General features: G+C 41.6%; 1 protein-coding gene across 3 annotated transcripts in view; it reads right to left on the reverse strand.

Annotated features, from left to right (window-relative positions):
* The window catches only part of irx4a (iroquois homeobox 4a), an 88,193-nt gene that overhangs the window by 60,258 nt on the left and 14,786 nt on the right, over nucleotides 1-13,149 (reverse strand). For all 3 annotated transcript variants that reach the window (XM_082551828.1, XM_082551831.1, XM_082551832.1), the window contains one exon: nucleotides 5,614-5,683. In XM_082551828.1, coding sequence (XP_082407954.1) covers nucleotides 5,614-5,683 — 70 coding nt within the window. The remainder of the gene's footprint in view (nucleotides 1-5,613; nucleotides 5,684-13,149) is intronic.

The following is a 13,149-nucleotide window of genomic DNA, read 5'->3' on the forward strand; positions in this document are numbered from 1 at the left end:
GTTTTTCACAAGCCACCACCCCCAAGCTAGACTTTTTTTTTTTTTTTTGGGGGGGGGGGGGGGGGGGGCATTGTTCCTCTTGAACCACACAGAGATTTCATAGTCTCCCCGACCTCAAGCCCCAGGAAAAGGAGCAGTTGTGCCCTTAGTGAACCCATGAAGTGACACCTAGAGTGACTGCCAAGAGTCTCACTAATTCTACCAAGCTATTGAGACAGGAAAATAGAGTGGAGGAGAGGAGGGTGGGATGGATTGTGGGAGGGAACGAGAGTGAAGGAAAGGATAGGGGTTCTCTGACTGAAATGCTCACCAGATCAGCAAAGTGAACCCTCTGAAACGTGAGCTAATTCTCTATTTAATCCTTTTAGCTGCTTTTTCTCTCCCTCTCTATCTATGTCACTTCTGTCCTTGCTTACCCTCCTTCCTTCATCTCTCTCTCTCTCTTTACTCTTTCTCGCTCCTGTCCTCTTTCTGAGGGAATTGTCAGCAAAAGTTCTTGTTGAGCGGGAGAAGAGGCAGGGAAGCAGGATGCTTCTAGGAGTGATTCGGTGTGTGTGTCTGTGTGTAAGTGTTGGCTAAAGAAAGGGCGTGTTAAGTGTAAAGAGAGCTGACTGTGTAGGCTGCTCCTTTTGCTCCATGTTTTTTTTTGTCGCCTTTCCTTAAGAAAAGCTATGACACCTGCGGTTTGATTTCTCGGGTTGTCAAAAGTCGTCTTTGTTAGTTCTCCTTATGAGTAAATGGCAGTGGATTAAAAAAAAGAGGCGTGTTCACACATTGAGTTGTAGGTGGGCTTTACCACAAGTGGGTTCCATAAAGAAAAAAGTGAAATCTCATAATATTACTCCAGGCGCCTTTGAAGGGAAAAAGAAAATCACACATTACTCCCGAGGCCCCCATTGTCTTACCTACTAAACCAAAGCATATCAAATGCCTACAGATCCCTTCCCTCTTGCTTCTGAACTTATAGCTGACAGCCTGCATGGAAAGATACAAATTGTCCCCCGTGCTGCAAGGTTGCTGGAACATAAATTGAGGGGAGAGGCATTGTTGTCAGTGAGTAATATACTTAGCATTATTCATAAAGAAGAGGAGAAGATTAAAAGGTGCTGGCTGGTATTGAAAAAGGGTACTTGACTGTTATGCTGACACAGGAGTTACATATGGCCTAATGTGTTTTTTTTTATCTATTGCAATTGTGAGAAATATATATCTCTAGGGTTATATACACTGTGCATGTCTTTGTACTGATATGAACAAAACAAATGATAGGCATAATAAGCCATCCCTATCAGATTTGTTGCCAGTTGATGCAAATTACACTGCTAGTGTCTTATAATGCTAGGCAACTTTTGATTGAACCTGTCACATTAATAGTGTGTTTTTAGGCATTTATGTCTTTGTTCAGATTCAGAGTGAAAGGAGTCAAATCAAATTAAGTACTTTATTTTAATACTGTTACTAATTCAACCTTTTAGTCTGTGGGGCTTGAGTTATTATGCCTCAGTGAGAGACTTAATAAAATGACTGTTAACCAGTTTTGTTAGGCCAAACACTCCTGTGTTACATGTGTTTACGATATGGTTTCCAGCACAGTCAGTTGCTTGCTTGTAAGCAACTTTTCTCACAAGTGTTTGAAAGGCTAATCTTGTTTTTGGTACTTTTCTTTTTTCCCCTGTTTTCTTTGTCTCATCTCTCCACTCATAGAGCTTCCCTCTGCTTTTTCCTTAAGCCCTTAGGAATGGTAAAAACAATAGGCAGCCAATTCTTTACAATTATTTACTAGTGAGCCTTTGCTCAACAGTAGTCTGTGAGAAGCAACTCACTGAACAGTTTTATCCTAAAATATTAGCTGACAATCAGCTTAATGTTGCTTCTATTATTTCAGCACTCTAAATGACTCAAGCGACTTACACTCTACAAATTGCAGCCTTTTCCTTATGCTGTCATTCGAGTCAGCAGTAAATTAAGCAGAGGGCTGAGCAACAACCCCTTGACTTTTATTGAGGCCAGGGTCTAATTGTAATTCACCGGACCAGACCCTTTGTGTCACCAAGTGCTTCATTTGCAGTTTGGAGTTTGCATGAACCCTGGAGACATTAACTCTGTCCCCTTCTCCATTCATTACAATGCTATTAGTCTCTGCGAATTGATCAATATATCATGTATAGAACATCTTGAATGTGGACGTCTGGCTCCTTTGTGAGGCTCGAGATAATGGTTTCCCCATTCAAGCTGGCTTGTAGGAACATGGAGATAAAGCAAGGCAGGGAAGAGTTATACCGCTTACAGCTATGGAGAGGGAGCTATCTCATCCATATTATAAGTGGGTGAACTTAAAAGGCATAAAAAGGGACAGTTTATTGTGAGGAGGAAAGCAGCTCCGGAGGAGGGTGTAAAGATCTGAAAGACTCAAACTGGCACCTTTTATTCTCCTCAGGCATTCAGGAGGGAAGAAATCATCCATCCATTCTCCTTAGCACAGTCCCATAGAGCTGTGCACAGTGTGATGCAATGCCAAGCACATCTGAAAATAAAAGACATATTTCAAAATAGAACTTGGTGTTCAGCTTTATTGTTTGTTTTTTTTATTTTTGCTTTAATTTTTATTTATATTTATTTTATGGAGCCTTCAACAAGTGTATCAAAATGTTGGCTATTTTCTATCACTGTGCTGTGATGAGTAAAGTGTAGATTACTGTGGTTTGCTGGGGGTGCCCCAGCAGAGCTGGTGATACTCCATAAACTGATCGGGAATGGCAGCTCTGTGACTGGCTACAAACTGGACGCATTTGAAGCTGTGGTAGAGAAGAGGTCACTAAGAAATTTATCATGCATACTCACCGTCCTCTATACCATTTGCTGGACAGGCAGTGGAGCACCTTCTCTAACAGACTGATTCAGCTCCACTGCCACGGATCTGGAAAGTCTTTTGTGCTATAATACAACGCTTCAGTCTAGCCAACAATCATTTTCACCTCATGGTAGCAGTTCATTTCAACCCTGCTATAGCATTTAACACACATGAAGCCACTTAATAACAGTGCATGTGCATGGGGATGATCAAATAAACATGCTATAGCTATGGCTATGTTAATTGCAAACACAGTTTTTCATTCTCACTCCAAACCAGTTATTTGTATGGAAATCCATGCGTCCATATTTACTTTACTAGAATACTTATAATATTTTGTTGTAGTTTGATTGATTTCAGATTAGTTTTGACTTTATTAAAAGATAACTGTGTTTCACTTACTGATTAGTTAATTTATTAATTGATTGGTTGATTGAACAAATCAATCAGTGAACAAAATTGCTTCTGAAATCTGGGTTAAATTAGGTATATCTTTTGTTACCTTTAAGATAATAAAGCTATGTTAATGCCAAACACGCTTTTTCACTCTCAGATCAGCTTCAGTGTCATCACTTGTTTTAGGTGTGAATACTAAAAGATCTTATAACACATATAATGTGCAGAGATTTCTACATATCCTTCTCTAAAGGAGAGGTTTTAAAACGCTTCACTTTAAAACCAGCAGACAATCAACAAAACTCTTACTTGCTATTAGTGTTGGTCCAGTTACTTGAAAATAGTAATTAGTTACTAATTACTGATTACTTCTCCAACAAAGTAATCCTGTTACTTTACTGATTACTTATTTTCAAAAGTAATTAGTTACTTTATTACTTAGTTACTTTTTAAAAACATGACACAACCTGAATGCGTAATAAAGCAATAGACCTTTCAGCCCAATTCTATTTTTGCTGCAAAATCCATCATATGAAATTGAATCAAATGGAAAAGTGTCTTTTTAAAAATATTTTTTTGAGTCTTAATCTTTTAACTTTATGCACATTGCATCAAGCAAAAATTAAATTATATGCAACAGTCTTTGACAGGAAGACATTTGTTGTTTTGTTCTGCGTATTCCAGCATATAAAATAAAATATTTTTTTTTGGGGGGGGCTTACACTCACTCTTTCAAATAGAAGTAAAACACAGCAAAAAATGAATAAAATCAAAGATTCAGTCGCACCAAACCCTGTCGCTCTTAAATCTATTTTCACCTGTTTAGCAGAAGTGGGGTGGGTGGAGGTTCCCCCGGTGACATAGCAGTCATGTCAATGGGAGGATCTGCCCTGCTCTCTCTGCTTACTATTATTTGAGATAATTGAAAAGTGAATAAGAGTTTAGGTCAAATGAACCCTTATCTTGATTTGAACTGTTGTGCAATCAGTAGCCAATCGAAAAGACTTTAAGTTAGTTTATGGACAGAATTCAAAAATGTAATTAAATCCTAACCCTAACAAAAACTTGAACATTATATTCTAAATTGCACTTCCAGTCAATAAAATTGGAGTCTAAAACTGGCGTAAGTCCCCTGTAACTGGTCTTAGAAGCTAGGTCTTTCGACTGCGAGAAAGGAAAAAAACATATTTATCAACGTGTCAGAGCACTCCTTACATTGTGGTACATCTTATCTCCTGTTGTGTTTCAAACAGCCTTTCAAACACTTGTGAGAGAAGTTGCTTACAAGCAAGTTTACGAAAGCAAGTGTCAGCACGTTTGAAAATGATTTTCAAAATATGTGAAGAGAAAAAAAAGGGAAAAAGAGTCAAATATGCCGACTAAAAGACATCCATCATCAACAGCAACTATTCCCAAGTGGTCACCAGTCTACATGTGTGAACTTGTCAAAAATAAACATACATCTCATACAAACACGCAAAGTAATCATATTCACATCATATTTCCCTTGAAGTACATCCTCTCAGTACACTCTGGTGCCGGACCATACAGATAGTCTGTGTAGTGCAGAACCCCCAGAGAAAACAGACACAGAAGAAGGTCCATGATAACATTTGTTGCTGAGAATAAGATTTGGTACCTTTACCGAATCCCTAGAGGGCAGTACTACAACTGGTTTATATTCAGGGAAGGCTTGCCTCTGCCCGTGATAAGCAGCTGTGATCCAATTGGCTTGTTGGAAAGTGGCAAAGGTTTTAAAAAGAAGGGGCTACTTAGACAAACCGGAGTCAAGGCCTTCCTCTCTGACACTGAGGATTGTTAAAAAAAACCCCACAAAAAAAAACCTTCTTTGTCTTTGTACGATGAAAGGAACACAGTCACTAAATACCCCTGGCTGTGTATAGATTAATGGGGCATTAACATGAGCCAAATGCACCCAAGCAACCTCATGTAGACTTTTAGGTTTTAGGAGTTTAAAACTAAACCAATTCAGTAACACAGAGGAAGTAAGTGGATTGTAAATTGTTTGCCTTTTGTTGAAATATTTAGGCCAAAGTACACAACATGATTTCAATTGTAGCATCCTGCATGTTCCAATCATAACAATAATACTGATATTTAGCTATATTTTAAAAATTTTCCCTCTCGTTTTCAATATCTATATACATGATATCATGCAGTGCAATAATCTGCTGGGTCAAGTCAATGACAGCCTCCCCCCTCATTATTTTTGTTATCCATTCTGTAACTTCAGTCTGACTAGTGATGGCATATCTACAAAACAGAAAGCTACTTTTACTCCACTGAGGTAACTGATGCAGTAATATCAAAAAGGCACTGTCACATTCTGTCACTTGTGTTGTTACCTGATATTTACAGCGGCACTTGGGCCTAATCGATGATGTAAATGCATCTCTCTTGGCAACGGTCTTCTTCCTGTGGAAGTTAACCAATGAAAAGAGCTGTCAAACACATAGGACAGAAACCAGCTCATGTTAGCCGTCCTTTCTCTACATTTACTTGCAGAGTTTTGACCTTTAAGAGATGTCAGCATGAAAAAAAAGAAAGGATCCCTGTGTGGGTGCATGAATGTGAGAAGGACGGGGGAGGAAAACTCCTCTTGTCCTCCCATGCACGCGCACATACACACACACACATTTCGTAGGCTAACAGCCATGGATTTAAATTCACTCTGCGGTGGACTGTTTAAATGAGCCTTAATTTAGCATCCTGCTGGCTCAATTGGGATTGTAATAGAACACATTGCACCTTGTCCTGCAACAGAAGCTCCTTCTCCCTCTTTCATCCTCTTTCTGAACCCCCTCATTCCAAGTCCTGGGAGAATTGATTTTTCCAAATGCAGGGGAACAAATCAAAGGACAGAATGATTGTGTTGGAAAGAGAAACAGTAGACACGGCATTGCAATCAATTTGACTATTAACCAAGCAATGTTTTCCTTCACTCTACAAGATTTTGTAGACTAGTATGTAATGAGTTAGCAAGACATTACTGTGTTGTAATTACAACGTTGATAAACAAAAACAGGTATACTAATTTGGTGAAGCCTTTGACGATGTCAAGAAGTAAATTATGGAACAGGCACCAGCATTAAAATAGTCATGACTAAATGTAATTGAATACCACTGTATATGCGTAATCACAGCCAGCAGTTCTACCCATGCTCTAAATAAAGACTACTGTATGCACTACTTGAAAGAGTCATGTAGGGTTATCTCTGTATTTCTAATTTGCCAAGGCTCTTTCTCCATGAGCAACAATTAATTTGAATTAAACCATGCCAATAACCCCCACCCCCCACCTCCCCTTATTTAAAGAGACACAGTAAAGCCATTTGACTTTGTTTACTTTGACATAATAACTAAAAAAACAAGACTTAAAGTGAAACAACAGACATAATAGTCCATTGTTGTGCAGTGTAAAGCACTTTAAATGACTTTTTTTTTTAGCTTGCTTACTTTTCTAAAGTTAATACATAAAAGACACATTCTTTTTGAAATAATCTTTACCTTGTATTTAGTTACTACAAGTGTGCGCACTGTTGCTGAACAGTGCAACATTTGTTTTTTTCATTGTCTTCTAAACAAAAACTCACTCTACTTTACTCTTTTGCTTCCTTCCCACAATATGCCCATCCTCTAGCGTTAAAGGAGCTCACCTTGACAGCTCCTCCAGTCACCCTGTTCTAAGTGGATGATTAAAAAGAAATGGAGGGGTTTTACTGGGGGCTGGTATGCGTGGCATCCCAAGAGTCCCTGCTCCAAGCTAGCCAAGCAGAGTGAGCTACAGCTGTCCTCCAAACAAGCCCACCATCCTTTATTTATTTCTGCTGAAATATTGATGCATGTTATGAAAGGTTTAAAATAATGTGTCTGCCTTTTTCCTCTTGCACTACCACACTGTTTTCTAATGCATAAATAATTTGTCCCTTGGACACTGCACGGACACTGGGTCCCTCACATTAGGTGGGGTGTATCCACTGTATCACATTCTTTCTGCCTGAGAGAAAATACCCGTCCCTTGTAATTTCCTACACTTATACAATCGGCAATGAGAGTAAATAATTGATGTATGAATTTAGGGCTGAAACTCCAACACAATATGACTTCATGTCAAGGGTTAGTCCCTGTAGATTTGAAGCCAAATCATCTCACAAAATGGGTTATTCCTTTCCACAAAAGGAGTATCCTTTTTTGAGTTCCTACCTTTTATTCCATCCTCCACTATGGCACTCCCCACCCCAACTCAGTTTTGTCTGCTCTTCCTTTCCAATTGAGAAAGAAGAACTGGGTTTGGGAAGCATCATGATTAGGTCTCGGTTTGCATGGCTGGAGATAACAGAGTGACTCGGCCCATTATTAGCAGAGGATATGTTTTGTTTTTGAACGCAAATGGGTTTTTCACACTGACATGAACCCGATTTTGATTGCTTCTGTGAATGATTATAAGCTGAGTATAGAACAGGAAGCACCCACTCACTTCTCATTTCAGTATCTATGTTGTGATGTACAATTATGCTCATAAATTTGTTGCCCAGATTAATTTGTGAGATAAGAAAAGGGGGACAAAAGATGAAAGGTAAATGGAGTAGAATGATAATTTCACTCTGTATGCTTCAATTAAACACGCTGTGGAAAGTACAACTCCTTTCTGTGTTGAACTGTTGAAACATCTCCTGTAGTATGGTGGTGTGACATGAGCACAAAAGTTTGGTAATATGCAGTGTGTGTAATGACAAACGCATTGTGTTTTCATTATACAACATAAAAAAAGCATGAAACATTTGGTCCCTATCTAAAGTCAGTGGCATTAATGGAATCTCTGGGAGGGAATCCCACCAATGGGAATGTTGACTGTTTCAATAGAATGGGCATGCTCATTGACGTGAACTTTTTAAAATATATCAAACAGCACAGTAGGATGTTTTAATAGTTAAAACAACTTTAACATGCATAACATAGACAGCATATGGTTACAGCATTTTGTATTTGACCCAGTGACCTCTTTACTGTTTTAGTTTAGCGACCAGTTTCTAAATTTGTTTTTTTTTTTTCTTCTAATAGTGGTAGTGACTGGGATGTCTCTTTTTTTTAATAGTTCAATAAAAATGTTGCCTTCTTGCCTTTGTGTAACTTCTCCACATCAATTGGACTTTTCAGAAAATGTAACAGATGGCTCTGAAGCTTTCTGTAAATTAGCCATTGAAGTTACAAGACTTCAAACTAATTCCTATGGACATTTTTTTATTTACTTCTGCTTTTGACGAATAAATATAATTATCACTGGAATTTACTTTTTTTTTGCATACAGAGGCATTCACAAACTTGGACTTTTAATAATTAAAAGTATCATTATTGTCAACCCAACACAAGTAAAGCAAAGCCGTAATTGCAAAATACGTTTTTTTATTTGATCGTGTGTAACTGAAAACATCTATGACAGACTACTTTGAAAAGAAAATCATTATTCTGCAATAAACTCAAGCAAGCAACATGTGCAAACAGTTCAGTCTAAGCAACATCATCAACAAGCAGCAGCCTTGTGGTTGAACAAAGCTTGAACAATGCCACATAGGCAAAGCAGTCTGGAAATTATGTCATACTCAAGATGGGCAGGTTATTTGTAACATAAAAAGAAGTGGCTGGGTCTGCAGTGAGCTTCGGGCAGAGTCTGTTTTTAACAATCAAGCACAACCCTCAGTATCAAGCTCCACTCTGACCTGAAAGCAGCATTGCTTCCTGTGGCCTAACTCTTTAGCAGGGGGCTGGGAAACTTGATGAAGTCAGAAAGCTGTCAGGCATTTAAAAAAAAAAAATCAGATAGGCAGGTTAATGTATGTTACAAATGAGCTCATTTTTGGTGTGCTGCAGCATGGTGTTACTTCTGCTGATGCCATTGAGAAACTTCCTCAGTAAAGTAAGAAGATGACAGTGTGTGAATGTATGCGTGAATGGGTGGATGACTGGATATGTAAAGCGCTTTGGGGTCCTTAGGGACTAGTAAAGCGCTATATAAATACAGGCCATTTACCATGACATCCCATGGCCTGCTAACACCTTTTTCCTCATCGCTGTGATGCGATCATAGTGCAGATGTAAATTGCAGTCATAGTACTTAAGCAGCTAGCTACATAAAGTATACAAATTTTGGGTTGTATTCAAACGATTTAGTGGCTAAATCCACAAAGAGCATTGGATATCAGAGTTTCAGCACAACCAAAAAGTGTACTAGAGCTCATAAAACATTCTGATTTTTTTCTAAATAATTATTTTCACCATGGTGGAATACTAAATCTGATCTTAAAGACCTTCTACCTGCCAAATCTTACTTTAATCTCTGGGTGTTTAGATTCTAGCTCCCATACTTCAACTTGCTAGTTTTTTTATATTTGTGCACCAAAACGACTTGGTAATAAAAAAAAAATGGTTTTGGTTAAAATTTAAGACGTGAATCATGCAAAATAGGCTCCAGAGTAAACCTAACCAGTGGGTTCGCTATGTTGCCAATGGGTCTTAACCAAATGTCCATATGTGGCCACTTGGGAGTGACACTATACTACAACCAATGCCAAACAGGACACCTTATGTATATTTCTGAGATATAACCAGTCTTCCCAAATCAAGGACTTAAAGTTCCTAAAGCATTTGGGAGAGAACATTCCAACAAATTGACTGCATTGTGGCACGTATCATGTTCATAGAACTTTTTGGCCACACCAAGAAAATCTGTCACTGTCATGGTCCCCATGTCTGCCCGGCTGACTCAGGTTGGCTACATATGTTTCTTATTTACATCTACCTCTCTCACGCTTGCCGTGTCTCGCCGGGGCGGAGCTCATTGCGGGCTCCCTCCCCTGGCCCTCGCACCTGAGGTTAATCACACACCTGTGGCTCATCGCCTAAACTCATCCACTACTTAAGGCAGTGGCTGGAAACATCTCGTCGCTGGACTATTGAGTAACCTCGGAATTCCATTTCCCTGGAACCCTTGGTGTGCCTGCTGGTGTGCTGTGTTTTTGTGAAAGACCCTCGTGTGTGAAGAGCTCCTTTTCCGGATTCCCCTGTGCCCTGGATTCCCCCTGCCCTCTCGCTTGTAAATATTTGCACCTGGTGTTGTATAGTAATAAACGGAACTGTATTCTAGCTGCCTTGTCTGTGCTTGAGTCCATCCCACATCGTGACAAAATAGTCCAGCCAAGACTATGGACTCAGCAGACTCTACGACCCCTGCCCGGTCGCTCTCTCGTTGGAGCAAATATTGCAACGACATGAGCAAATGCTGGTTCGGCTCAGCGGAGAAGTGACGTCTTTAGCCCAGGCCCTCGTTCAGCGGACGCCCCACGATGAAGATCCATCCTCTGCCTCATCTCCACAGGTAACGTCAGCTCTTGCGGCTGCCACCCCTTCACCATCCCCTCCACCGGTGTCCCTAGACCGACACTTACCAGAGACTTTTTCAGGGGAGATGGGAAAATGTGGTGGTTTTCTGATGCAGTGTTCTTTGCAGTTTCGACAACTCCCCCATGTGTTTTCTAGTGACGGAGTGAAAATCGCATATTTCATTCAGTTGCTGCGAGACCGTGCGTTAACCTGGGCACAAGCTCAACTACAAGCTAACCCTGAGATCACTTTCGCTGACTTTTTGTCTAAGTTTCAAGTTGTGTTTGACAAGGGTTCCAGCGCCGAAGCAGCTGGTCATCGCTTACTCAACCTCAAACAAGGAAAGCACAGCATGGCTGATTATTCGGTTGATTTTTGGACCCTGGCCACACAGACTAAATGCGGAGCGGAGGCCTTAAGGACCACGCTGTTGAGTAATATAAATGATGATTTAAAAGATGAGCTAATGGTACGTGAGCTTCCTGCTTCTCTCGAATCGTTGTGTATTCAGGTGGACGATCGGCTGCAGGCACGCCGGGACGCACGGAAATGTACTCAACGGGAGCCTCCAATGCCACGAGATTTTCCCCCCGAACATCAGAGGGCGCGCGAGTACAGCGAAAGTGAGAAGGGGGAACAGCCGATGCAGCTCGGCCACTCACGGCTCTCTCCCGCAGTGCGTCAACGCCGTCTTGCCTCCGGTGAGTGCTTATATTGCGGCCGCAAGGGCCATTTCATTTCTTCCTGCCCGGCCAGTAATAAAGAGAATACCGGTGGGCGATCTTTCCAATAAACTCTCTCCCCCCGTCTCATGTTGCCTGTCAAGCTAACAGTACGTAGCATTGCCCATTCACTGTCTGCTCTAGTTGATTCTGGTGCCGAGCAAAATTTCATTGACTCTTCTCTAGCTTCTAAGTTGAACATTGGGGTCAAGTTACTACCTGATCCCCTTCGTGTTTCTGCTCTCTCTGGTCTACCTGACATCACACACATAACCGAACCACTTTCACTCACATTATCTGGCAACCACACTGAAAGGTAATGCTTCTTTGTGTTTTTGGCTCCTTTGACCCCACTCGTGTTAGGTCACTCGTGGCTTTTGCAACATAACCCTCAGATAGATTGGAGAAAGGAGTGAGTGACGGCGTGGAGTGCTGAGTGCCTCATGAACTGTCTGAAGTCTGCCACGCCCCCGGTCACTTATCTCTCCCCCGGAAAGCCCTCTGAGCCACCTGATTTATCTGTAGTTCCTTCCGTGTACCACGACCTCATGGCCGTCTTTAGCAAGGATGAGGCATGCTCGCTTCCGCCTTACAGGCCCTACGATTGTGCTATTGATCTCCTTCCCGGGGCCCCCCTTCCATCTGGCCGCCTGTATAGCCTTACCCAGCCTGAAAGGGAGGCCATGGAGAAATACATCATGGACTCACTGGCCGCGGGCATTATTCGACCATCATCATCCCCAGTAGGTGCAGGCTTTTTCTTCGTGGAGAAGAAAGATAAATCCCTTCGGCCATGTATCGACTTCCGCCAACTCAACAGTATCACTGTGAAAAACAAATACACCTTACCTCTTCTTTCCTCCACCTTTGAACTGCTGCAGGGGGCGACAGTGTTCAGCAAGCTCGATTTGCGCAATGCATACCATTTGGTGAGGATCAGACGGGGAGATGAGTGGAAAATGGCGTTTAACACGCATTTAGGCCACTTCGAGTATCTGGTTATGCCATATGGGTTGACAAATGCTCCTGCCGTTTTTCAAGCCTTGGTAAATGACATCCTCAGAGACTTTATTAAACGCTGTGCTATTGTTTACCTTGATGATATTCTCATCTTCTCCAAGTTCCTAGCAGAGCATGAGGTCCACGTGAGGCAGATCCTTCAACGCTTGTTGGAGAGCAAGCTATTCATCAAGGCCGAGAAGTGCGAGTTTCACGTGGACACGGTGGTGTTCCTGGGGTACATAATCACACAAGGTAACCTGAAACCTGACCCAGTGAAGGTCCGCGCAGTTCTGGACTGGCCCCAGCCGTCTAACCGTCGTCAACTCCAGTGTTTCCTGGGTTTTGCCAATTTTTACCGCTGGTTCGTTCAGAATTTCAGCCAGATTGCTTTGCCTCTCACTAGCCTTACTTCTCCCAAAGTGTGTTTTCAGTGGGATCAGGAAGCTCAGTTGGCCTTTACCGACCTGAAGGAGAGGTTTGCCACCTCTCCCATCCTGCGTCAGCTCAACCAGGACCAGCAGTTTGTAGTGGAGGTGAACGCATCGGAGTCTGGGGTCGGGGCAGTCCTGTCACAGTGCTTTGAGGGTAAGCTCCACCCTTGCGCCTTTTTTTCCCATCGGCTCTCTCCCGCAGAGCGGAACTATGACATCGGGGACAGAGATTTTCTGGCCGTGAAACTCGCCCTGGAGGAATGGAGGCACTGGCTAGAGGGCGCTAAGCACCCCTTCATTGTCTGGACGGACCACAAAAACCTAGAGTACATCAGATCTGCCAAGCGTC

Source organism: Aulonocara stuartgranti, assembly GCF_965226115.1.
Source record: "Aulonocara stuartgranti genome assembly, chromosome: 11".
Classification (NCBI taxonomy): Eukaryota; Metazoa; Chordata; class Actinopteri; order Cichliformes; family Cichlidae; genus Aulonocara; species Aulonocara stuartgranti.